Raw genomic sequence first — 26344 nt, 5'->3', positions numbered from 1 at the left:
GCCCCCTGACTTAATAGTCACAGGCTAGCACTAATAGTAGTGTCGCACCAATGTCCAAACACTAAAATGAAGATGTTATGCCATTTCAACCATGACCTTAAATTGTTACATTCATAACATGCAACACTTATACCTGTCAGTGGGACATGGATACAAATAATGTCCAGTTATAGAGCTCCATTTTGAATCAGCTAGACAGTTAAATCACCAAATATAGCAAAATATAGCTTGTTTACCTTAAATTGTTTATTGTAAACTCAGGCAGTCAAGCAATCAAGCAAAGCATTCACACACACATAAATCCTTGTGAACACAGGTCATCATCAGAAAGGTTCATAGCACTGGCACTGCACAGATCCCTCAGATGCCTCATTTAAAGGGCAGCGTGAAAGCATCCTCACTTAACTTACAAACTAACCACAGGACAGCAACCTAATCAACAGTTTAGTCTGCAATAACCATAACAGCCATACCACAGCCCATTTTCATATTTCATTAAAAATGAATGCCCTGCCAAACTATCTGGACTGTTCCACAAACTTTCACACACTGTGGCACTTCTCAGACAGGCAACAGTAGAGCCATTTGTAACCATTATTAAAGTCATATTTCACGACTTTGAACATAAATCACTTTGAAATGTTTCAGATTAGTTGGATTACTTTTGTGCTTATTTCCTTCACAGCTGCTGTGTTTTGAGTGTGTGTGTGTGTGTGTGTGTATGTGTGTGTGTGTGTGTGTATACATGCTAAAATGCTGCAACATGTCAGAAAACTGGCTGCAGGGCCAACCTGAGACAAAAAGCATGTTCCAGTGTACGACGGCTATCCACTAAAGCTGGTGATTGCAAACAGAATCTTGAACCACTGGTAGTGTGCATTTAAACGGAACCCTCATGTGCTGGGTGCAGCAGAAGTCAAACATTGAGACAGACAGTGATGGAATTGAAAAGCTGTGGCATACACTTTAGGACTTCTTTACTATGCTTTAATGCTTAGTGTCCAACCTGCAAATGTCCCCGGACTTTTCCAAGTGTAGAATGACGTGCTTTCAAGGGCTGGTCTGAATGCAGAACTGGCTCAGTGACTCACTCTGAGAAATGAAAACATTTAATTATGGGAGTAAACGGGTTTTCGGGGAAGAAGATGACTAACATGTGTGAGCCATTCTGGATCAGTATAGTGTAGTATATCTGGTAAAGGTCACTGGACTGAATCCATGAGAAGTCATGTGGAGAATATTTACTGCTGTCTACAACAGACTGGTGTGGTGCTTTATAATACCACACATGTAGAATGCACTACTAACATCTGTAGCATAATTTTCCATAATAGAGCTGACTTCTTCCTTCTAGAGACAAGCTTTCTCAACATGAATTTGACTTATTTTTGTAACTTGTAAGTATATTTTGTATAAACTTAGATGTAGATATTTACAAACGTGTCCTCTGACAATTACCAGTTCTGTTCAGTTACTTAACATGGCCTACATGTCTTCTCTAATCACAGGAGAATGGAGACCAATTGATACTGTCATTTTAACCTGTGCTGCAATAAGGGAACTAGGCCCCTGTAGTGACCTTGGACCCCAGTGAAAATACATCAAATTCTCAGATAATCCAAATTAATGTAATTTCTGGGAATTTCAGCAGAATGCCATCAGTCAAATGAAACCCTGCAGAGCTAAGCAGTGCTTGAAAAAATTATTCTGCCTAGCCATTTTTTAAAGAACCCACAGGAACCACAGACATCCTAATATCTTTCTATTGCCTGTGTCTCTATGGCATCCTGTTTCATGCTCTTACTTCCACTTTAGTATTTCTGTTTGGTAGTTCTGTCCTATGGTACTAGGCCCATATGCTAAGGGTCTCAAAGGACCAACCAATATATTGTTTGGCTGATATTAACCAATATTAAAGGTCCACGTATTTAGAAAATATTATATAGATAGATAGATAGATAGATAGATAGATAGATAGATAGATAGATACATACATACATACATACATACATACATACATAGGTCACTACCTGGATTTAACTAAGCAAATAGGTAAGAGCCTCCCATTGGATAATTACTGTATGGGTGATTATGTCTCAGCTGGCAACAAATTATTTAACCCTAACATGCAGTGAGTAGCTTCTCATTTGTTAAACAACAATGTCGAAAGACACATCCTGTGGTCGTGGAAAAGATGTTAATCTGTTTCAGAAGGGTAAAATTATTGGCATGCATCAAGCAGAGAAAACATTTAAGGAGATTGCTGAAACTGCTAAAATCGGGTTAAGAACTGTCCAACGCATTATTAAAAAGTGGAAGGATAGTGGGGAAACGTCATCTTCAAGGAAGGAATGTGGTCGGAAAAAAAACTTGAATGATTGTGAACAGTGATCACTTAAACGTGTGATGAAATCAAATCGTAGGAAAACAACAGTAGAACTCAGGGATATGTTTAATAGTGAAAGTAAGAGCATTTCCACATGCACAATGCAACGGGAACTCAAGGGATTGGGACTTAATAGCTGTGTAGGCTTAAACCACTTGTCAGTGAGGCTAACCGGCAAAAACAGCTTCAATTTGCTAGGGAGCATAAAGATTGCACTCTGGAGCAATGGAAGAAGGTCATGTGCTCTGATGTGTCCAGATTTACCCTGTTCCAGAGTGATGGGCGCATCAGGGTAAGAAGAGAGGCGGCTGAAGTGATACACCCATCATGCCTATTGCCTACCTTACAAGCCTGTGGGGGCAGTGCTATGATCTGGGGTTGCTGCAGTTGGTCAGGTCTAGGTTCAGCAACATTATGTGCCCAAAGAAGGAGGTCAGCTGACTACCTGAATATACTGAACAACCAGATTATTCCATCAATGGATTTTCTCTTCCTTGATGGCACGGGCATATTCAAAGTTGACAATGCCAGGATTCATCGGGCTCAAATTGTGAAAGAGTGGTTCAGGGAGCATGAGGCATCATTTTCACTCATGGATTGGCCACCACAGAGTCCAGACCTGAGCCCCATTGAGAATCTTTGGGATGTGCTGGAGAAGACTTTGCGCAGTGGTCCAAATCTCCCATCATCAATACAAGATCTTGGGGGAAAAATTAATGCAACTCTGGACATAAATGTTGTGACATCGCAGAAGCTTGTGGAAACGATGCCACAGCAAATGCGTGCCGTAATCAAAGCTAAAGGCAATCCAACAAAATATTAGTGTGACCTTTTTTTTTTGGCCAGGCAGTGTGTATGTATATATATATATATATATATATATATATATATATATATATATATATATATATATATATATCTTTTTGGAATGAATAAATCAAAGCCCTGCTATGAAAATTGCCATATCTACAGAAACTTTTTAAAAGTTTAAAAAGAACTGGTTCCCAAATGAGCCTGTCTAAGGCTTCTTTAAATGTTCCATTTAGAATGTAAAGCATGGCTTCAAAGCCTCATATGGGCACTGTTTTCATTTCCATCAGCTTCACAATTGCCTTGGAGCATCTTGTCGGGACATTTTTTGTAGAAACAGTCACATCGTGTCCCTCTATATTAAATCTGACAAACCTGAAGCAGTGCCAGTGTAGAATAAAGGCACATTGTCTGCAAAACTGGTAACAATGGAGGTCTTCTATCTCTTCTTCCATCTGAAAACAATTTCTCTCAATAATGTGGGTTTTTGATTGGTTGCTGGAAAATGCGTATGATCCCATTCCTGAAAGATGTGTATTTTTTTTCTCCTTGGAGTGGGGGGTGGGGGGGAGTACATATGGGGGGAGGGAGACCAACAAAATGGTTTAAATGATGAAGGACTTATTTGATTTTGGATAATGCCCGAAGCCTACATTCCAGCACAAATTGATTAGGATTTTGTTCTAAATTTCAACAAGCATGAAGATATCATCCAAAGGAATACAAAGGTTCTCTTAAAACATAGGAAAACAACAGACTCTGTCTACAGAACATTCAGTGCATTACCATGATGCTGTTTTGAGGTCATGTTTTCAGGTATTCATTTTCCTGGTTTGGGGTGGGTTGGGGTGGGGTGTAGCTGTGGGTGTGTTCAAAGAGATAGAGCATAAGAGTACATTTGTAGCAGGTCACCTGGTCTTAGGCATCTCATTTGATTTCAGCACACTGAAATTGTGCATTCCACTGAATATAAAATACTTATTTCATGAAACTCAGCATCTCCCTTCCATTTGTGTTCACCCTTACTGAATTACTACAGGATCAGGGAAGTATTTCGTTGGTTTCTTGCTGTTTAAGGGCTAAGTTATATTCTGAAGGTTTATTTGTGTCCCACATGTTTTCATTGGGGCACAGGCTAATTTACAGTCTAATATATAATATACATTAGGCATGATGTAATCTGATGTGGTCTCAAGAAAGAGGGCTCTTGGGATGGCTACCAGCACATCACTGAATGTTGAGGTGAATTCAATGATTTACTCCTTTTTATGGAGATCATGTAACTACTCAATTCAAACTACTGACAGATTACTTAAACAGGGATGTATGATTTTAGTCTTTAGTGCTGATACACTGCAGTTGCCAATTTACTAAGTTACACTGATCAAGTAGCAAGTTGAGTCTGTTTTGACCTCAACGCAGCATTAATTCACCTGGGCATGAATTCTATAAAATGCCGGATGTGTTGAGCTGGATTATTGTAAAGTGTAAATCGCTGAGTTGCACAGATGCAACAAAATGGATGACTGCAACCTGTCCACTTCATCCCAAAGATGCTCAATATGGTTGAGGTGATCAATATGGTTGAGATACGAGAACTGTGCAGATTACTGAAGCGATGATATCAGTTTCTGGAAATGTTTCCAGAAACATGACAACAATGAAATGGTTCCAGAAACAGGACATCATTGCTTCAGTGACAGTAAATTCCATGTAATATTATATTTCATCCTGGAAGTGTCCATTCGAATTTTGATGAAATGTGACTATAAAGGGATGAACTTAATCAGGAATAATGTTCAGATACTCTATGCCATTGGAAGTATTCTTTGGTGTGTATAATGTGGCTGTAATGTGTGCCAGGACAACACTGGTACCGTTGGTACTGCTGGCACCAAATATGATGACTCCATGGACTCATGTTGCTTGCACCAAATAGAATTCTCTATCTAGATGCAAAATAAACCTTCGGTTCAGCCAGTCAACTTCTAACCACTCTTTAACAGTCCAGCTGTGACACTCCCTGCGCTTTAGTAAAGCTGGTCTGTCTGAGTTACAACGTACCTCAGTCACGTGAAGTATGACTTGTTGGAATGCGCAATTTGTGTGAAGATAAGGGGTTGTAATTAATAAACTTGCTACTCACTGATGTGAGAACAACGGCTGTCCAAATCCCTTACCTCCTCCCCTATAGATGGCGCGCAAACTCACTCCTGTCCCGTGTAGGACAGATCGTGTAGCCGTGGACCGATTTCTAGGACCGGCGGACTACGAATGATTGTAGCAGTATCTGTTTCCGTTTTCTCAACAGGGGAAAAAATCCTTTACATGTTATTATTGTAAAGAGAGATTAACCGGCTTCCACTGATTTCACATGAACGGATTAAAATGCAGTCGGACGACGCACAATATCTGAAACGGTAAAAATCAGTTAACTGCTACAGCCATAGCATAGCCGACCTTTCAAATCAAGATTTGGTCTTCCTAAATTTATCCGATTTATACTGTATGAACAGCGTTAACGTTTGTGACCAGCTAAGTTTAATATCTGAAGTATTACCTGCAATTTGTTTTGATCCATATCAAAATCATTCGTATACCACATTTGTCGCATTGAGTCTAAGTGGTGCTCGGGAAATCTGGGTTAGACGCATCCTTTATAATCTCCGGTGGGCGTGGGCTCTAACCTTCCCCAGTTATTATGTTGCCTTTAGTATTGTAACAGATTACCTGTCATAAATAGATTCTTCTCACGTGATAATATTTCTTAGAATTGTGCTTTCCTATATTTAGGAAAGTAAAGCCAGGGAATATAGACGTGCATCCCACAGAAAAAGCGTTAGTGGTTCACTATGAGGTGGAGGCAGCCATCCTGGGCGAAAAGGGAGATGCTATGCACGAGGAACGAAAGGAGTCTCAAAAAATGTAAGCATTAATTTTGTATACAGTATTGAGATTATTGCGCCGTTTCTGCGTATGGTTGATGTATAACCGCTACATTATGCCTTCATATATGGCGTCATGTTATCCGCGGTTCACTGGTAAATGTGCGTGTTCGTATTAACATTGGAATATTTCACGTTAACAAAAATCGTTTTGTGCACGTTCTCCGTTTTGGCGCAGTATACGACTGAGAAGTCTTAACGCCAGCACTGATGTAGCTTCCCTGGCCCGGAAGGTGGTGGAGGAATGCAAACTCATCCACCCGTCCAAACTGGCCGAGGTGGAGCACTTGATCTTCTACTTACAGAACCGGAAAAAGCCCAGCAGTAAAGGTAATGCGGCTATACAACAACCCAAAGAAAATTACTAGCGAATATGCTGAGGACGATGTTATTAGGCAGTAGTTAAACGTGAAAACTAAAGCATGAACACTGTTTTACCTGTAAAATAACGTGTTTATTAACCCAATTATTATATAGTACAGGGGTATATTGTGAGGCATCCTTGGATGCAAAATGGAACAGATCAAAGATTAATGCATAGGAGAACTAAACAAGGACACACCTTGTGGAGAATTTACTGCTTGCTAATCGTGAGTGAGTTACAGCCCAGTTCCATGCTTTCAAAAAAATGTCATGTCAAATGCAATATGGAAGTGAATGTTGTGCAAGATGGCACAATAATTGTTTATCTACTATTTTAGAAATAAATGTAAAAAACTTACAAGCATAGTACTATTAAATACTATGACCCCTGACTGTATAAAGTACAATTTTAGTAACTGGAATGGGTAACATGCTCAGCTTTCTAAGATATCTGGTTTCTGAGTCTAATCCTTAGAGACCCACATCCAGTGCAGGTGTTGTTTCTGTTCCAGTTCTCATACACCTGAGCCAGGTAATGGGGGCTATAGAGCTCTTCATTACTTGGCCAAGATGTGTTGGGAACTGGAGGAAATATATGGACAGTGAGGTGTTCTATGTGCTTCTGTAAGTGTTGCTGCAGGTTCCATGTCATATCATGACCATATTATTAAGGGAAAATCTCATCTTTTCCTGATGCATTTATATAATTGTCTATCACAAGTAGAGAAAGAGGAGAAGAAGCTAGTCAAACCCAGAGAGCTCACCCCATTTGAAGGCATGGAGGTATGGAAATAAAAGATATTCAAACTAATGAATGTTTGTGGAAATGCATAATCATAGTGCCTGACTTTGTGTGTTCTGTGATCTGAGAGTCGTTTGCAGCCCTGAAGCCGTGTACTGCCTGCTCTGTTTCAGATTGATGAGGAGGCCAACATTAATAAGATCGATGACTATGTGGAGTTGCTGTATGAGGATGTCCCAGAGAAGATCCGTGGCTCCACACTCATCCTCCATCTGGCCCGTAACCCTGACAACTTGGAGGAGCTATTGCACAATGGTACTATATTGTGCAGTACTTTGGTGCTTCTAAAAGCAGACCAGGAAACCAGCATTCAAAACGCTTCTGTTTTTCATCATTAGTCTTGCTTTCACCCTACATTGTCAACATTACCTCTTGAAAGATATTATGGATATAAGTGATCCCAGGACTGGGATATACTGATAATTGTCATGCTGATAATTATGTAAGTCTCTCTGTATAATGGCATCTGCCAATCTCCATAAATATTAATGATTAATTCATGGTATTAATGTACCTAACTGTACTTTTAAAATTTATTTATTTTTGGCCATTTTAGATTGCTCATATATCTGGTGTGTGTTCATTGTTATATGTTTGTTCAGAAACAGCTCTAGGAGCTCTGGCTAGAGTGTTGAGAGAGGACTGGAAGCATAGCGTGGAGCTGGCCACCACAATTGTCTATATCTTCTTCTGCTTCTCCAGGTATCTGTCTCTTTCTGAACTGCTCTAATCCTCATGAGCCCAATAGCTTGGGTCTCATTAAGAACACATGAGTCAAGATCACTCAAATTTGTTAGTGAGGACACCTTTTCTGATATCTTGGCCAGATTATACAAAATGAAGGCAGAATAATATGCAGGATGTTAACAATAAGAAAGTAAAAGTAAAATTATTAAAACGTGTTCATTTAACTTTGAAAGTTAAAAGTAGCAGTATAAGCATTAGTTTATATGTTGAGGTGATTATGCATTTTTTAAAAATAATTTCCACATTTATGGCTTTGATGATTATTTGGAATTCCATAATTTTTCTGGCGTGTTTGCTCCAGAGCACGTAACCAGGTATGGAGCAGCCCCTCTTTGATCTGCTTGGGATGTGGGCTGCCCCAAGTTAATGCTTTGCTAAAGGCCACAGCTGTTTCCAAACCCATAACCTCTTAAGTTACAATCATGTTCTGTAGCCACTGTGGCTACTGAAGGCCCAGAGTCAAGACTAGTCCTGGAGGGCAACAGCATGGTTAGCAGCACATCTGAAGCAATTTTCCTGCCCTTTAACACACTTTATTCAACACACCAGCTAATTATCACATTGAAAAGGCAAGTTAAAACGATACCAGGGTTTGAGACTGAAATGTCTTTTCTAAGGGTTCACATATGAAGCCCAAAGACCATGTATGACTTGTAGAATTTATTAATTTCATTTTAAACTTTGAGGTAATTTTTTTAAGAGGTGACCTTAGAAATATTACTTTCTTATAGCTGTCAGCTTTGTCATGTTTATAATGGCTAGTAAGGGATGGGACACAGAATTCTGACAGTCTCCTGTACAGCACATCTTGCAAGTGGATGGATGTCAAAATGCAATCATGAAATGTTCTTAAAGCATGCCAAAAGCTCAGGTTGCTGGTTTTACAGCAGCAGCTGACAGGAATGATTTGAGCTGTGAAAACCCGTGCTCCTATGAAATCCCATTGTTTTCCTTGGACTTCTCTTGCAAAGGACTGAGGTGGAAACTGCTCACCACAAGTGAGAGGAATATTTTTTTTTCTTTGCCTGAATTGGATACTTATTTGACACGTGTGATGAGTTATTTGTCCCAATCTTTCAGCCCTGTCGAGGTGTTCATCAGGAATGGACCCTCTCGCGTTTTGTACTCTTACCTTTTTTATGGTGCTCTGGAGTCATAGTCAGTCTTGCTCACTCAGATTCAGTGAACGGCTGACCGACTTGGTGTGTGTGGTGAGGCTGGGGGAAGCCAACTGACTGCGAGCCTTAATGGCTTTCAGGGCTTAAAACTCTATAGCACTCGCCAGATTTTCCTTGTACAGTTTTAGATTCATAAAACATCCTCTGGCGAGAATGTGGTTTTAATAAAGCAGCAACAGTCACACCACACAAAAAAAAACCTCACCCCACATGGGTTTGTTGTCATGAGTGCATTTTAAATGCTGTGCAGTGTGACAGCAAATCTCACGATTATCAGTAGTGTGTGACCAGGGTATTTGGCTGCCAGTAAGCAGCAATCTTCTTTTTGTGAGCAAAAGTTATCAAGGCTGTTGAGGAAAACGGCTGGTGAAGAAAAAGTGTTGTAAAGAAAATAGCAGGGGTTTGGTTGGGGGGGGGGGGTGGGGGGGTGGGAAACCTGGTGTCAGTTTTTGTTACTGTTATTGCAGTGGATCAGTATAGAGTGCTTTATTGAACTTCTGTTCATCCAAGGCTCAAGTTGACAACATCGAAAGTATCACCCATCGTTACAAGTTTTCGGGCTCAGGTTTTTTTCTGATTTTAGTCCCATTTGTGTTGCAGCTTCTCACAGTTCCATGGGCTGATCACACACTATAAGATCGGCGCTCTGTGCATGAACATTGTGGAGCACGAGCTGAAGAGATATGACCTGTGGCAGGATGAACTGCAGAAGAAAAGCAAGGCTTATATCCTTGATGCACTACTAATCACTGGCACCCCACCAGTCCTGAAGGATTATCAGCATGTTTTTATTCTCTTCCAATTCCTGCCACACCTAAGACATGTGAACACATGAATTGTGGGCAGATCAGATGGGTGGGTGGTATCAGTGATTTAGTGAGCACAGAGCTCACAAGTTTCTAAGTATCGTCCTTTATAGTAATGCTCATTATAACAATGTCTGCAGTACAGTTTAATCAATTCGTTTTGTTTTCTGGGTTTTCAAGGCTGTTCTGAAACAAAAAATCCAATATTAACTATGATAGGCAGCATAACTTTTAATAGTTCGAGATTTTGAATCTTTGACATTTTCTTACGTGACGATGATCCTGACAACCAGAATCTGAGAAGGGAGCATGAAAAAGCCTACAAAAAATATCAGAGTCTTTTGGTGAAACAGGAGCAGCTTCTTCGAGGTACTGTTCAACGGTTCGTCTTTTTTTACCCTCCCACTACTGCAATATACAAGAAAGCTGAACAAAGCTCCCATGGTTCCTCCAGCTCTACTGGATGCAGCTCTACACATTGTTATGCTTTCACATGTTAGAGAAGCCTGGAATAGTGATAAAATGCAGTCTTGTAGTCACACTAAGGGAATATTTCTTCATTTAAAAAAAATCAGATTTGCACAATTCTTACCTCTTCCTGGTCAGAGACTTCAGTAACTTTTTCAATAACTTGTTATTATTGTGTACTGTAGCCTCACAGCTGCAGTGAACAAAGAATTACAAGAAGTAAAGATTTGACATAAAATTTGTGATCTTTGATTTTTGTTCCCCTCCCTGAAACCACTAAACACTCCATCCCACGTGGCTGCTGTTCCAGTGGCTCTGTATCTCCTGCTGAACCTGGCAGAGGATACACGGACAGAGCTAAAGATGAGGAACAAGAACATTGTGCACCTACTGGTAAAGACCCTGGATCGGGACAACGAGGAGCTGCTGGTGTTGGTGATCTCCTTCCTCAAGAAGCTCAGCATTTTTCTAGAGAACAAGAACGACATGGTGAGTTTTCAGTTTTGTCTTCCTGCTGTCCAGATCTTCAAAATTTCTAGATTCACATTAGGAGCAGATCAATGTAATCACGGTGAAAATGGAGACTTGGGGGGGGGGGGTTAGTGTTTTTTTTTCCTAACTGTTAAGCACCTACATGAACATTTTGTACTAACAACACGCCTGAGTTACATAATCCCAATGTGAATACCTGAAATTCTCAAATGTATACAGTACTTATCTTTTTACTTATACAAGCTATACCAGAGATGCTCAAGTGGTTGCATTTATCTGAGTCTTGCTCATCAGATCATTTCCAGAAATATCCATATTTTTCCTATATTTGCCTAGCCACATTGTTAGAGTGAAGCCACATTTTTTTTAAAGTAACACAGGAGTTGGTTCAGTTCAGAATGGAACAATGTAGTGCATGAAGCCAAACAAACTACTCCTCCCATATCCCCTTGCTACCCCATGCTGCCCCATAGCCACTTCACCTGCAACCGATTTCCAAGTTAAACAAGTTATATGTGTTCATTTATCAAAAACCCAAATTAGGAAATGCCCAGATGGTTTCATATTCCTGTACTGCCTTACCAAATTCATGTTTCACATCAAATAAATATGCCTTTGGCGTCAAATCTTTCAACGCGTTCACACAGTAAACACCCGTCAAATGGAAGAAAGATGTCAATGAGGTGAAGGTAGAAAGCACAACTCTGATCTCGAAGAAGCCCCATCCAGCATACACTAATCTAACACACCTGATGCAGTTACTCCAGGCTTTCAGTAGCATCAGAATATATTAGAGCCATGTGTGTTGAAACCAAACTCTGCAGGGCCATAGAGCTCCAGGACCAGAACTGGTAGCCTTGGTATAGTTTCTTAATAGTATAGTTAATAAAAATGTCTTGGAAGTTGTTTTGAGAATCTGTATTTGTTAATTTTTTCTTGTTGTACAAATATAGATAAAATTACATTTATGGCAAAAAGGTTATAGAAAATGGATTTTCTTGGGTTTAAGACTAAAATCTTTCTGAGAGACTTCTCCACTCTCGTTTTCCCGTGTGCTGTAAACAAAGACCATGCGGTGCTGTGCTGCTTTGTTTGGGGTTTAGTTCGTAATGAGTTGCTGTGCATTTGCAGTGCGTGTGATTCTCTCATTGTCTATCACCCACCCCTTTGCCCAGGCGGAGATGGACATTGTCGAGAAGCTGGCCTGCCTGGTGCCATGCGATCACGAGGACGTGATGAACGTCACCCTGCGACTCCTCCTCAACCTCTCCTTCGATACGGGACTCCGCACCAAGATGGTGCAAGTGGGCCTGCTGCCCAAGATCACAGCTCTGCTCGGTCAGCTTCCCTCCGCTTCACTCCCCTGGTACCCACAACAAAACTTAAACTGAAACACTTAAATTGCTGGAGAAAAAATGGAGAACTTAAAGTAAAATGGAGAACTTAAACCAAATCAGATGGGTATATGGAGTTTTTTAAACAACTGTCTGCTGATATATGGTGTAGCGCTGATTCATATGTTATCATTCTGATTGATCTGGTATAGTTCTGATGTGGTATACTGCAAATATTCCCATGCATCCCTACTTCTGACCCACTGTACGTGGGCTGGGTCATACAGTCATAAGGAGTCCACAAAGAGAAGTTCTGTTCTTTCTCTATTTCATCAACTCTATTTTGCATATGCTTTGTTTGGCCATAGCAGAGTGCACAATTACTTGGAAAGCAGAGCTCAGCACTGACTGCTACACCTACAGACAGGGCCAATGGAGGCACATATTAGGTCAAAGTTCTGCTGCTCAATCCTGTGACTACTTAAGCGTCCTGTATCGGCCAGGGATTACTCGAGCAACTGGGTTTTAAATAAATACATTGTACACTCAGGCAAGGCAAGTGAGCTTGGCCTATTAGCTTGGTCTTTAACATGTGCTACAAGTTCAAGTTCAAGGCCATGCATTTTCCACTGTTATGTGCTCCGAGTTGCCAAGTTTAAACAATGCCTTTTCATTTATACTGCATAAAAAATCAGGCCACTAATTCTCTCCATATGATTGTCTATGAGTTTTACATGCGAGTCGTTTTCTCCCTAGTAGCATTTGGTGAGTTTAATAGGCTCCCTGGCAGCTCCCATAAAGCCTTCAGCCTTCTCCATTTTTTGTCTCTCTCCTCTCTCTCTCTCTCTCTCTCTCTCTCTCTCTCTCTCTCTCTCCTTCTCTGTCTTTCTTGCTCACTACCTCTTCTTGTTTTTCTTTCTTGCTCTTCTCACTTTTTTCTTTTCTTTCTCTCTCTCAGAGAGAGAGAGAGAGAGAGAGAGAGAGAGAGAGAGGCAGTAATGTGGGTCAGCAACGCTTGCAGCCCCTAATGGGAAACACATGTTCCAGCCACCAGGGACAGCGTCGAGGCCCCAGCTGCATTGGCCTCTGCTTATTAACCGCACTAAAATTCCAACTCCCTCTTGTTTTCCCAATTAAAAAAAAAAAAGAAGGTGGCCCACCTCTCCCCTTTCCTCCCTCCCTCTTGCTCTCTCTTGCTGTCTCTGTTCTTCTCTCCCTCCCTCTGTCCTTCCCCCCCCCCTCCCCCCTGTTTCTTTCAGGGGTCCCTAGTGGTCACATCTGGTTCTAATGGCTGATGTGCTAATGTGTTGTGGAGTATCTCAGGTTTGCACTGCCGTGGCCTTAATGAGTGCTTAGGCAATGGATCCTTCTGTGTGTTTCATGTCTCTGAGATAGGGGGCTCCCTTACTCTGAAGAGGAAAGTGTTATTAATGAGACACTTTATTTAACTTGTTTGGTGCTATTAATTTCTCTGTGTGTGTGTGTGTGTTTTCTTTCCCATCTAAAGTGGGTTTGAATTAATTGTAATTACGCCAGCCAGATGCTTAAGACCAATACTACTTCTAATCAGCTGGGACTGAACAGTTAGATGGTCTTAAATAAGACTGCTGAGTCTTCCCTTATCCTTTCTGGGCTACAGGCAATGAGACCCATAAGCAGATTGTGATGTGCATCCTGTACCACATCAGCATGGACGACCGCGCCAAGTCCATGTTCGCCTACACTGAGTGCATCCCTCAGGTAAGGGGGTTGTGGGGGTCAGCTTGCAGTGGGGTGGTGTTGGGTTACCCCTCTGGACAGTCTGTCTCTCAGTTGAGCAACCGCTACCTGGGTGCATGTCCATCTCACTGCTGAAGACCACACCACACTGCCACATCTGATTCAGGTTGTCATGACTGGGATTCAGCACAGCACAAACACGAGTTGGATTCAAACCTACCAAAGCCAATAAAGGTTGGAGCTACTGCTCATTGAAACAGATCTGAAGAAATCCTCACATCTCCAAAAGAGATGAATTACTATTTTATGTGTAAAATTCAGGGTCTTCATCCTCATTCTTGTTGTGTGAGCTTTCAGGGGGCTGAACTCTTCTCAGAGAGCAGCTGGAATAGCAATGCAGTCAAATAAACACAGACATGAGGATGTGGAGACTGGTCTTTTTTAGGACCTGCCGCTGTGAGTTGTGAAAGCAGGTGTGATTGGCTCCTTCTCCTGCACTGCCCCTATGGGTCCCAAAGAGGGAGCAGTGCACATGTAACAAAAGCCACTGGGTCACTGTTGGGTCACCAGTGTTACCCTCGCTCCTGTTTCCATGAAATGCCTGATTGATGCCATCCTTAAAATGCTTGTCTTCTCTAATTGGGTGAAAATTCCAAACATACACTTGTTAAAAAAATTAGGAGGAGGAGAGGTGGTCCCCAGTCTAATCACCTGGCCTGTGGCCTGAAGTTATGTGTGTGTGATGCTGGAGCCTTTCTGAAATCTACATCAGCTTTTATGCTGTATCACTCGCTCAGTATTACACCACCCCCCAATCTCTTCCCTCATCTTTCCATCTCCACCTACCTCTTGCGCCTATCCCATCTCGGCCTCCCGGGGCCCCTGTCCACCCTCTGCCTTGGCCTCGCCACAGCTTGGGCCTGTGCTCCCCTGTAGGGAGGGTTTAGGTCAAACCCCCCTCTTTTCTCTGGGTTCCCTACCAGCACTGAAAGACCTGCCACAGGACATGCATTCCCCTGTCACACAGGGCTTCCAGTCTAATCACTCAAAGATGGGAGGGGTGTATGTGTCTCTGTATGTGTGTGTCTGTGTGTGTATAAGGGTATGAGGAAATGCCTGGAGGGGCTTTAAGGGATGGAGGTAAGGCAAGCGAGAGGGACGTAGGAGAGAGGATGTGGGAGTGCGCAGCCAGGTCTCTGGTCTCAGACGAACGACGGCAGACAGGTGCCACGGAGTCTAGACTGCGTGATTTGGAGGCTGGGAGCAGCTATGTGATACTCAATATGGGAACTGTGTGATTGTTGCCTCTTCATGGCCCTGCCTGGTCTTTTTAATGCCTTGGCGGATATACTCCACATAGCCCAGAAGAGTTTCTCTTCATCCCTCTCCAAAGTTGGCTCACGTTGGAGTTCTTATCAGCGTCAGGGCCAATTTGATCAGAGCGGACGTGAGCATATTGTCCCAGCTCCTTTTGGCTTATAGATGCAAACACTAATCACATTCCCCACCTCAAGCATGCAACCACTGATATCTCAGCCTGACAGGAAAGACATGGGTTCCTTTTTTTATGTCCTGTTGAGGAAACTGCGTTGGCCAGATCAACCCCTGCTGTTCAGTGCACTCATGGACAGAATTCTGGAAGTGAGGAAGCAGACCTGGAAGCAGTACCCTGAGTTGCATGTCAAAATGTTCTCGAGTGGCTGGTGTTAAAACAAAAATCATAACCTGCAGTGATGGACAGTATGATTTGTAAAAAGTATTACCCGAAATGCAGTTATTTCTAGTTTGTAGCTGGGTACAATGTGTAGTGGTGGTAATTGCTGTGATTGTGTGTGTGTGTACACAGTTGATGAAGATGCTGTTTGAACACAGAGAGGAGAAGATTGATTCTGAGCTGATCTCCTTCTGCATCAACCTGGCGGCTAACAAGAGGAATGCACAGATTATCTGTGAAGGTACAGTGAGGACACAAAAGCACTGGGCTAGTCACTCCCTCCAAACAGGACAAAGGCACTGGGCCACAAAAGACAATATGTAAAAAAACCCAAAAAACAATAGATCAAATGAACAGTTGACTTATTCTGTGCAGCTAACAAACATGCTTGTTATGTTAAATTGAAACATCTTGTACTATTTATTGAAATGGGAGTAATCCTTAAAATGTTTATCAGTTACATTTAAATATTTTTTGTATGTTTTATGTAGACCCACAAGACTGAATAGTTACTGTTACTAGTTTTTGATTGATTCATGTGTTTAGTTAAAGAATGGATTCTTATTTGCAGGAAATGGCCTGAAGATGCTAATGAAGAGGGCTCTTAAGTTTAAGGACCCCCTGCTTATGAAAATGATTAGGAATGTTTCACAGCACGATGGCCCTCTCAAACAGCTCTTCCTGGTGAGACTTTATCTCGAGGCTCCTCCCACTGCTTAGTCCCTACCACCTCATCCAGCCCCTCCCACTTCATGGAACCTGCGTTCAGGATTAACTTGATCTCCCTTCTGATAATGCTGTCTTGCTGGAGTAGACTGCAAATGCTTTAATATTCCTTTCATTTAGTGGACGTTTCATATAATTTCATAGGCTTCATATATCTGTCACAGATAATACATTTGATGAAAGTATTTAACAATGTGTGGTGAAATGTAGTTGGCTCTGAGAACTGTAAAAGTTCATTTGGTATGTGACAAGCCATTTGGCCTTCGACCAGCATGCTAAGTGGTCGTGTGGCATACTGCAGGATTATGTGGGTGACCTCGCTGCTCAGATCAGTCCAGAGGAGGATGAGGAGTTTGTGATTGAGTGCTTGGGAACACTGGCAAACCTCACCATTCCTGACCTGGACTGGGAACTCCTGCTGAGGGAATATAATCTGGTGCCCTATCTCAAAGACCGCCTTAAACCTGGTAACAGCAGCTGTCTCTCTGTCTGACTGTCTGTCTGTCTGTATGGAACTTAAAATTGCTATGCAAGTGTATTATATATGCTGGTGTGAGTGTGTGTCCTTGTATGTTGTGGACAGTGTAACTGTTTTAAGTCAAAGTCCCTGACCTTTGATCTTTGACCCCACCATGTTTTAGGCTCAGCGGAGGATGACCTGATCCTGGAGGTGGTTATTATGATCGGCACTGTGTCCATGGATGATTCCTGTGCCGCCATGCTGGCCAAGTCGGGCATCATCCCTGCCCTGATCGAGCTTCTCAATGGTGAGGCCACAGATGATACCCAGCACTGAGGTTACAACAACATGGCCATTCCACGAATGCGTTCCTTCAATTATTCATTAGCGCAAATCGGGGGGACAATTCTGAGATGTTTCCCCTTACTTCTGTCCGACCAGCTCAGCTGACTGGGCACTGTGCGTCTCCCCCCATTCAGGGTCAGCTTCCACTTCCTGCTGTGCCCGGTGGGTTTTCAGTCTTTGCAGCAAAGGGAATGAGTTCTGAGGAGTTTATTTAGACTAAATAAACATTGCATTACAATAATTAGGCTGAAGAGCAGGCAAGGATAAGGGTGGTTCTCTGTATCTGCAGGGTGCTTAGTGGAATGTGACAGTTGCGATGGAGTGGTCACACGCGCATATATATATATATATATATATATATATATATATATATATATATATATATATATATATATATATATATATATATATATATATATATATAAAAACACACACACCGAGAACAGAGAAGAATAACAGCAAAAGGTCCTAGTATTTTGGTTGCTGCATGCATAACACATTGGAGTAAGTGAAGTAGCTTTCATCTTAAATCTTTTAGGCTTTGGTGTTTTGGTTTTCTTTGTGTATTGCCTGTGTTTTGTTAAAGGAACCTGGGTTCTGTGGGTACCCCACAGCACTTATTATGATGTTGATGTGAGCTTGACTCAGTGGAGGGTTGAGGTGATGTGCAGTTTTCTGTATCAGTGTGACATTTCCTGTTTCATGGAAGCTTGAGTCAGTGGAAGGTTGAGGTGATGCGCAGTTGTCTGTATCGGTGTGACGTTTCCTGTTTCGTGGAAGCAGCTGGTCCTTGTTCTGTCTTTACTGGGAAAAGAGGTTAGACAGCTCTGAATTAAAACTGAATTAAAGGCTTTTATTAAAGTGGGGGGAAAGGGGTGAGTATCAGTACATGTTTCTCCATAGGAGACACCTGCATTGTTCAGAAGAGGGCCTGATTCTCTCTCCAGATGGAAGCTTCTCACGAGAGCGCTGCTTCATAAGCTTTTCCTCATTTTGTCAGGGTTTTAAATGTCGTCTTACATGAACTAACATCTGTGTAATAGTATGTGTCAAAGCAGTCTCTCTCTTGTCTCTTTGATTGTCTCCCCCGCCCCCCCATGTACAGACACGGGGGCGGGGTCTTTTGGTTTGTTAGTTTATTACTGAATGGTTGAAATTGTTTCCTACTGTTACTCACTATATTACAAAGGTTATTGGTATGTTCTCTACATGCTGTTTCAATTTTCTGTGTGTGCGTGTGCGTGTGTGTGCGTATAGCCCAGCAAGAAGATGACGAGTTTGTGTGCCAGATCATTTATGTTTTCTATCAGATGGTCTTCCATCAAGCCACCAGAGATGTCATCATTAAGGACACTCGTATCCGCTCTGTGAGCCCTGCATCATCAGGACGTTATAAGGCATATTCAGACTCTAGAAATATTAGCTAGATTCAAACTATACAAACTATAGACAAGAGTGGAAAGAGCCAAGCACATCACAACAGGTCACGTAAATGTTGTTAGCCTGTGCTCTGAACAACAGCAAAGCATGAAGGCGTGTAAAGATAAATACTGTCATGTATACGGAATTATTTATATTAACATATTATTCTACCATAAATACTTGCATCTTGTCAAGTTTAAATGGTGATGATTCATCATGGGATACCTCTACCAGTTATTTAGTCCAGTACTAGGATTAGTCCACATTTAAGATAAATTAGCTCTTGGAATGCTTGCCCACAAGAAAAGTCAGACAATCCTTGTGTATCAGCCATTAAATAACTCCTTTTTCAACCTGTGTGTTGGGTCCTGAACTCAGCTAATCAGAGGCTCCTGCCTATCTCATCGACCTCATGCATGACAAGAACACCGAAATCAGGAAAGTGTGTGACAACACGTTGGACATTATAGCAGTAAGTACTGAAGACTTGTTCTGATTAAGTCAGCTTTTGGTAATGGCGGCTGAGAGCTAGCCAGTGCTAGTTGACCTCATGAGCGTGCTCCACCACATGAAAAGGACTGGGGGAACATGGTCCGTGTCCACGGCGAAGGAGAGGTCGCACGTGAACGGCATTAGGTTAGCGAGTTGGCTCCAGCACTGCACGAGCGTGCAGTGATGCGTTGACTTGGACAGTGAGCCGAGATGCTGGTTTGCCTGGCAGGGTGTGTATGGGGGTGAGCTTACATGTATGTCTATGTGCTTGCGTGAGTATGTGCATGCTTTTTTGTTGTGTGCATAGGCAGGCATATGCCTGTATTCTCATGGGTACTGAGAGCTGTGTTTTGGGCCCTTGGCCCTGGGCTCTTCCCCACACCGCGCTGCTGTCTGTATGATTAATGGCGAGTGCAGAGGGGAGAGAGGTGCTGTGTGTTTGCTCAGGCTCGGCCACGGGGGGCCCCCCTGATTAATCCCCATTTTCATTCAGCGGAGCAGCCGGCAGCAGGAAGCCCTGGCCATCGCACAGGCCTTGGGACAGAGCATTGGCTCTGAGCTCCAGCAGCAGCCTGTGACATGCTCTGCCCACTGCACACTCAGCCCTCCTGTCTGACCCTGCTGCAGCTCTTCTTCCATGCCACCCTCATTACCTAATGGAGGCAGGGTTTGGGGTAGAGAATCATGGGTCTGTGAAGAGAGCCCATGAAAGGTTTGAGGCTCAGGGAGAAGGGGATTGGAAGGATGCTTTAAGGAGAGAGAGACCAAAAGGGGTCTTGTGGAGACACAGACAGTCTGAAGTGGAGGTCAGAGCTGTGCAAGTGTGAGCAAAGAAGGTGTGGGGAGAGAGACGTGCGGGTGGGGGGTGAGAGAGGCCTATAGCCACACTGGCACAAAGATCCAATAAGGAATGGTCAACTTTCCCTTTGGTCATTGGGCCAAAAGACTACAACTTTTGCCTTGCATTTGTGTGGGTGGGCATAGCCCCACAGAGTTAGCCCTTAGGTAAATAAAGGTGTCTGGGAGTGGGAGCTGAGACACAGTTCAGCTCACACCAAGGCATTTTGGTGTGTGTGTGTGTGTGTGTGTACGTGTGTACACAGGAGTATGACGAGGAGTGGGGTCGTAAGATCCAGAGTGAGAAGTTCCGCTGGCACAATTCCCAGTGGCTGGAGATGGTAGAGAGCAGACAGATGGACGACTCTGAGCCCTACCTCTATGGAGACGACCCAGATGCCCTGGAGAGACCTGACCTCTTCTACAGTACTGGTCAGCCGTAGACACACACACACACACACACACACACACACACACACCCACACACAGACAAAGGCATGCACACTAAAGCTCCTCTGCAGTATCAGCAAGATTGGACACACATACTCAGCATTGAATTCTGCACAGTCGAGGCCTGTACATTGTTTGCAATATGTGGAGTTTTCTGAACAAATTTTTGACTTTAGGCTTTGTCCATATAGTGTATCTTACTGGAAAATTTTGTTTTAAGTTCATTTTAATTGTAAAAAATGTTCCTTCCAATTTTATTGTATAAAGTAGGTTCCTGTGGAAGTATCAGTGGTAACATTGTTGAGGACAGGCTGTCGAGGAGATTAATGGGTTGCGTTTTGAAGAGAAAGTGCCTCAGCTGGGTGCATGCCTCTCATGTTTGTACTTTCCATGTGTGTGTCTGTGTGTGTGCACGTGTGTGTATGTGCAGATGGGATGTCTTCTGAGCCAGGCCTCAGCCCAGAGCCCTACGGTCAATTCCACTCTCCAAACGGAGACTTCAGCGTCTGGTAAGTTAGATCAGTCTTTGCCCAGAGGTAGATTCATGCAGATAGCTTTATCTATAGAAGACCTGTTTTTCATTTCATCAAAGCCAGACTCTGTGATAACCCCATTTTTGTTTGTTTATATCAGATTCCCATTAAGTTATTTTATAATAGATGGCTCAATATGTGCTTTTTTTTATTGTAATTATATTAACTCATCATGGATCACAGAAAAAGTTGTTTTATCCCAATATCTAGAAAGGTTTTTTTTTTTTTTTCCCAGTGAAATAGGGTAACAAACATGCATGTTTTTAGAAACTGCTAAACTTCTTTCTTCTCTCTGGGGCCTAAAGTTTGATCCTGTCCTCCCTCAAACAACTCTGTTTGGCGTGAAAATAAACATACCTTTTAAGATTTTCACAGGCAGAAGAATCAGGCACATTCATTGTCCTGTTTGTACACACAAATGAAATAACATGTCCCTCCTACACACACACACACACACACACACCTTCATCTTGACTGCCTCCACCTCCAGGCTTTTGGAGAAGATATTGAGGAAATGGATCCCCAGGTTTAATACGTACAAGGCACTGTGACTAGCCTTCGTTTTGTATTCGCGCCGAAGCCGATTTTCCTCAGAGTGGTGGCTGAAGGCTGTATCCCGGTCCGGGTGTTTGGGCTGGGGCGGTGTTGAGCTGCTGTGCAGACTGACGGCTGGGTGTTGAGTGTTGCGGGGCTGTCATGTGGGTGTGGGGTGAGCTGGGACAATCTCCAGGTGGGGTGAGTGGTACCCCTGGCTCATTGTAAAGTAATGCATCTCAGATCCATCTTTGTGTGGGCTTAGGATGGAATTGGCACTCTTGGGTGAGTGGCTTAATTTGAACAAGCCGCTCTCAGAGTAGCAGAGGTCAGAATAATAATAATCATATGGAGTTCACAGACTTTATTCAACACTTGTGAAATGATGTATATAAGCAGTGCTTTTTGGAGAGAATGAGCTTCACCTGCTGACCAGATGGTAGGCATTCAGGGAAGCTGGTGTGAACTGGTATTTGAAGTTGCTGTGGTTATAGATTCTGTGGTTATGGTTATTGTGGAATTGATTTGACTGGGTGTTTGAGCTGATTTTGGTATTGCTTTGGTATTTTAGTGCACTGTGGTATTAAGTTGGTTATTTGAGATTGAGATTTGGTGTTTGAAATCAGTGCATGCTGATTGGCCAGTGAAGGAGGTCAGGTATGTTTTCACAATCAACAACCCTATCATCATACGCACTCGGGTCCCCCAGAGAAACCCTGATCTTTGCATGTGTGCGCACACGGATGATGCTCACAGCCAGCACAGGACACAGCACGGACTGTAGGAGGCATTAGGGAAGAATAAAGGCTGGTCTGAGGGGAAATGAGGAGAGCGTTCCCCTGTAGCCACATGGCGGGGGTTGGAGTGGGGGGCCGGGCTGTCGAGATGGCCAAGCCAGGCTCGGTCCACGTAACCAGAGACGTGGCAGGAGCAGGAGATCAAAGCAGGAGCCTGCAGAACAACTTTGGGGGGTGGGGGGGTGGAGTTCTAGCTTTATGAAGCAACAGAGGCCCACTTCCTGTGCCGTCTCACCCTTCAGAACAGTAAAACAGAGTGGGTTTTAAAGCGGCTGCATTTACAGGCGCCCCCAGCCAGACGTCCTCCGACCCCTCCTGGGAGGGGACGCCCCCCCCCCCCCCCAAAAAAAACCGCGCGCGCGCGCACACACACACACACACACACACACACATACCCGCACTTCCTCTTTTATTGGGCCATTACAGATGGGCAGGTGACATGCTGGACTTTAACTGGCCGGAAATGGGCTATGCACAGATCAGATTCCTGTCTAATGTCCAGTGTATCCAGGGAGAGAGAGTTGCTGCGCTGTGCTTTTTGGGACCACAGGCATCAGCTTTATTTCACCAGCTGTCTGCAGGTAACAAGTCACATGCCATGTTCATCATGTGGGTCATGCTGGAGGGGGAGAGAATCTTTTGAAAACATACCAGGATGAATGAGCTGCCGATGTCAACCTGAAGTCAGAAATGAGTAACATGATGAGCATAAGCAATAAAAGTGACCTTTTCCCAACTCCTGTAGGCTTTTAAAATGTATTTATTTATTTATTTATTAATACACGTTATAAGATGTTGGATTTTGTGTGCATGTGTGTTCATAACCTTTTAGCCATGGTGATTCATTCACTGACTAATCCCATGCCCAGCAGCACTGAGGATTCAGGCCTTTCATGTTGCATGGGCACATTGCTGCTGTAAGGTAATAGAGGATTGTATTTCTGTCTTTGGGCCAGGGCTGGCCAGGGATGTTTAGGGGCTGCTTATGCACTGCTTCAAGTCCTGGAGAGCAGGACAACAGCTCCCCTCCGATCCCAGGAACCCAGCACGGGAGTCTGCATACTCCTACTCTTACCTGGAGCTCAGATTTAGGCTGACAGGCCTGGCCGGGCAATAGGAAAAAGATGTATTTCAGACAGCAGAGAGAGTGAGCGAGAGGAAAAGGAACATTGGCGGGTTTCTGTAAATGATGGCTGGAAGTGATTTGGGGCTAAAAACAACACACTGTCGTGTGTGCGCAGAGGCGCAGAGCAAACAGCTCATATTTTACATGCTACACGTTTAAAGGCGTACTCAGTGGAAGCAGCAGTGAGAGACTGAACGGGTGAACTCGTGTGAGTGGAAACGCCACTGGACTCCATCAGGACTTCCGCGTTCATGGTAAGCCAGCCGGCCCGCAGGCTGGGAGACCCCGTCTGAGGAGGAAGTGTGACATCACCACGTCACGCCTCTCCCGCTTTATGGTCTTCTTCCTGGCAGAACTGCACGCTGTGGGGGCTTACCAGCTTTGTGCTCTCCGGCCACTTAAATTGTCACCCAGTGGGTTTGCGTACAGTACGCTCAGACCAAGATCAACTCACCGCGTGCAAAACCAGTATTGAAAGTCCTCACCTCTGGCGCTGATCGACAGTGGCTGACTCCTACTCGCAGTAATAACATCTTTAGGCAGAATTACACAGAAACAGCAGGGGTCTAACCACCATAAATGCCTAAATGGGTTCATGGTGTACTGTTTAGATTTTGGCCTGGTCTATCTTATTTGATTGTCATATCAAGTTCATCAGTATAATAGGTCTACAAACCGACTGTACATGATGCATCCCAGATGGTTTTGACATGTCAAAAGCATGTCAACATCATGATGAGTGAAAGACCGCCATCTAGTGGCTACATGCATGTGTTTTTGTTTGTTTGTTTTTTTTTTTGGGGGGGGGGGCAATTCTTCTTATTTGCTGTCGCTTCTCTCCTCTCAGCAATGGATCCAATGGGCGTCCTGCCACTGCCTACGGTTTTCGCCCGGACGAACCCTTCTACCAGGGGCATGGAGCTTCCAGCTAGAGGCGACGCATCATCACCGGCCTGGTTCTCCGCTCCCATGCTTTCTGACCAGGGGAACAGGCTGAAGCTTTTTACACCAGGGGTCCAGATTAGACCGTCACATGCAGACAGCAAGGGTGGATTGAGATTGAGATTGCCTAAGGCTGCTCTTTAGTTCAAGGATCGGCATAACCTGGGGGCTGACCATAGGCGAGCATCCCCCATGCTGAACTGTCGCTCCGTACAGGGTAGAGTGACACACTGCATATTGTGATGTCGCTGTGAAGAGAACTGATTCATAGTTGTGTTTTTTTTTTTTGTTTTTTTTTTTGTAGTGCTCATGTTAACTTTACTGAAATGTGTTGCCATTTTTAGTATAGGCTTATTATTTATTTATATTATTTATACATCCTTTTTAAGGTTCATTTTTGTTTTTATTAATAATGAACAGACTGCACTTTAATATTAACCTTGGCATAACCAATTAACTGTAATTTAACTCTTCCATTCCAGTCTACTTTTCTGGCTAAAATGTCATACATACTTGAATGTGTTTACATAATTTCTCTTTTTTCTGTTTGTTAGTGTTCTTGAACTGTTGCATTGTGTTTATCTTGCAGAAACTCCATTGTCCTCTGTCTAAAGAATAACCCAGCAATTTATTCATTGCAAGATACAGCAACTGCAAACACTTTATCATACATGATGAATTATGAAATTCTAAAACACTTTGTAGGCTGATGGAATACGTAAACTTACTGATGTGCAACCTTACTTATTTAATTTGTACAGATCGTAGTATATTTAATTTTATGTAATTTCAAATGCTTGCATAGTATGTGTAGAATTAAGATAATTAAGGTCAAACAGGCAGTATTAACTTCAAAACTGGTATTTCCAGTTGTGTGTCTGTGTGTTTGACTGACTGACTACCTGGGTTTACAGGGTCTATTCTCAAAGATCTGCTGAAGTTAGCATCTTTGTTGGTCTGATATTGTGATTAATATTTGTTTGTTATTATTAATAATTTGACACTGTGTGTGTCTGTCTTTGTTTCTGTGTAGTAATGGGAGAGAGGAAACCCACTTTTAATGTTTACCTAATTTTTTTTTTTTTCATCACTGTCAAAGATGCTCATTATTTATGTTAAAATTAATTATAATATTTCTATCATTACCAATTGCTTTACTGCTTTTTATGGTTCATATTAACCGAATTGCATTCTTTACAAAAGGTGCCTGGTTAGATCATAAACACATTTACTGCTATAAGGACCTAGAAGCCTAGAATCAGTAGCCTTACTCATTATAAAACATAAAGGTACCATTTTACAAAAAGACTCTACTTACAAAAGTTTATAAATAACTTAAAATGAGTTAGGTAATAGGTATTAATTATTATGGTTGTTTATGTTTAAGTTACATAAATAAAAATGGAAATAATGACCTGTTGCTTGACAAGGTAGTCCACTTTAATCTGCTTTTAAAACTCAAACTTTGTTGGTTACTTAGCTAGCTTCACTTAGCTTGTCTTCTCTATCAGCCAGCATTACAACTGTAAACTTCAACAGATGTTAAGTGATTAACTTATTACCATTAATCACCATTTTACCCCCAACAGGATGACTAATTAATCAGAAATTATCATTTGAGTTATTTTTACATATATGAAATTGTTAAAGAAATCTCAATAGGTCACTGTTATTGTATTAAAACTACTGCTTATTATTTTGAAGCACCTATGACCTAATTATGAACTATTAAAGTGATAATGTAAAATAAAATGGATGTTCCACTAAGCCAAGTTTAGCTTTCAATTAAATTTTTTTATATTGAGTTACATTGAATTTTGAGCCATAAAGGTAATAGTAATTTTTTCTCCCCAAATACTATTTTGATTATCTAATTAATAGGTGGGATGTTTATAAAGGTACCTCCCCAGACTGTG

At 42.5% G+C, this 26344-nt stretch overlaps 1 protein-coding gene across 4 annotated transcripts; it reads left to right on the top strand.

Moving 5' to 3' along the window:
* The first annotated feature begins 5447 nt into the window (after positions 1 to 5447).
* Positions 5448 to 25854, top strand: kifap3b (kinesin-associated protein 3b). 4 transcript variants are annotated; one of them, XM_027028093.2, is made up of 20 exons: positions 5448 to 5616; positions 5990 to 6121; positions 6320 to 6471; positions 7229 to 7287; positions 7420 to 7561; positions 7909 to 8008; positions 9832 to 9956; positions 10308 to 10406; positions 10816 to 10994; positions 12173 to 12335; positions 13971 to 14071; positions 15897 to 16005; positions 16336 to 16448; positions 16762 to 16957; positions 17132 to 17257; positions 18553 to 18651; positions 19104 to 19189; positions 20313 to 20478; positions 20927 to 21005; positions 24334 to 25854. In XM_027028093.2, exons 1-20 carry the CDS (start codon positions 5585 to 5587, stop codon positions 24416 to 24418), a joined length of 2343 nt encoding a protein of 780 aa, XP_026883894.1. In that variant the 5' UTR covers positions 5448 to 5584; the 3' UTR covers positions 24419 to 25854. The 4 variants fall into 4 exon arrangements, with proteins under 4 accessions (XP_026883894.1, XP_026883888.1, XP_026883911.1 ...); XM_027028087.2 differs by having other exon boundaries at positions 7226 to 7287; XM_027028110.2 differs by having other exon boundaries at positions 5585 to 5616; positions 16792 to 16957.
* The last annotated feature ends 490 nt before the right edge of the window (positions 25855 to 26344 follow it).

This window comes from Electrophorus electricus, chromosome 15, assembly GCF_013358815.1.
Source record: "Electrophorus electricus isolate fEleEle1 chromosome 15, fEleEle1.pri, whole genome shotgun sequence".
In the NCBI taxonomy this organism is placed as follows: domain Eukaryota; kingdom Metazoa; phylum Chordata; class Actinopteri; order Gymnotiformes; family Gymnotidae; genus Electrophorus; species Electrophorus electricus.
This window is presented reverse-complemented; position numbering and strand designations above follow the sequence as displayed.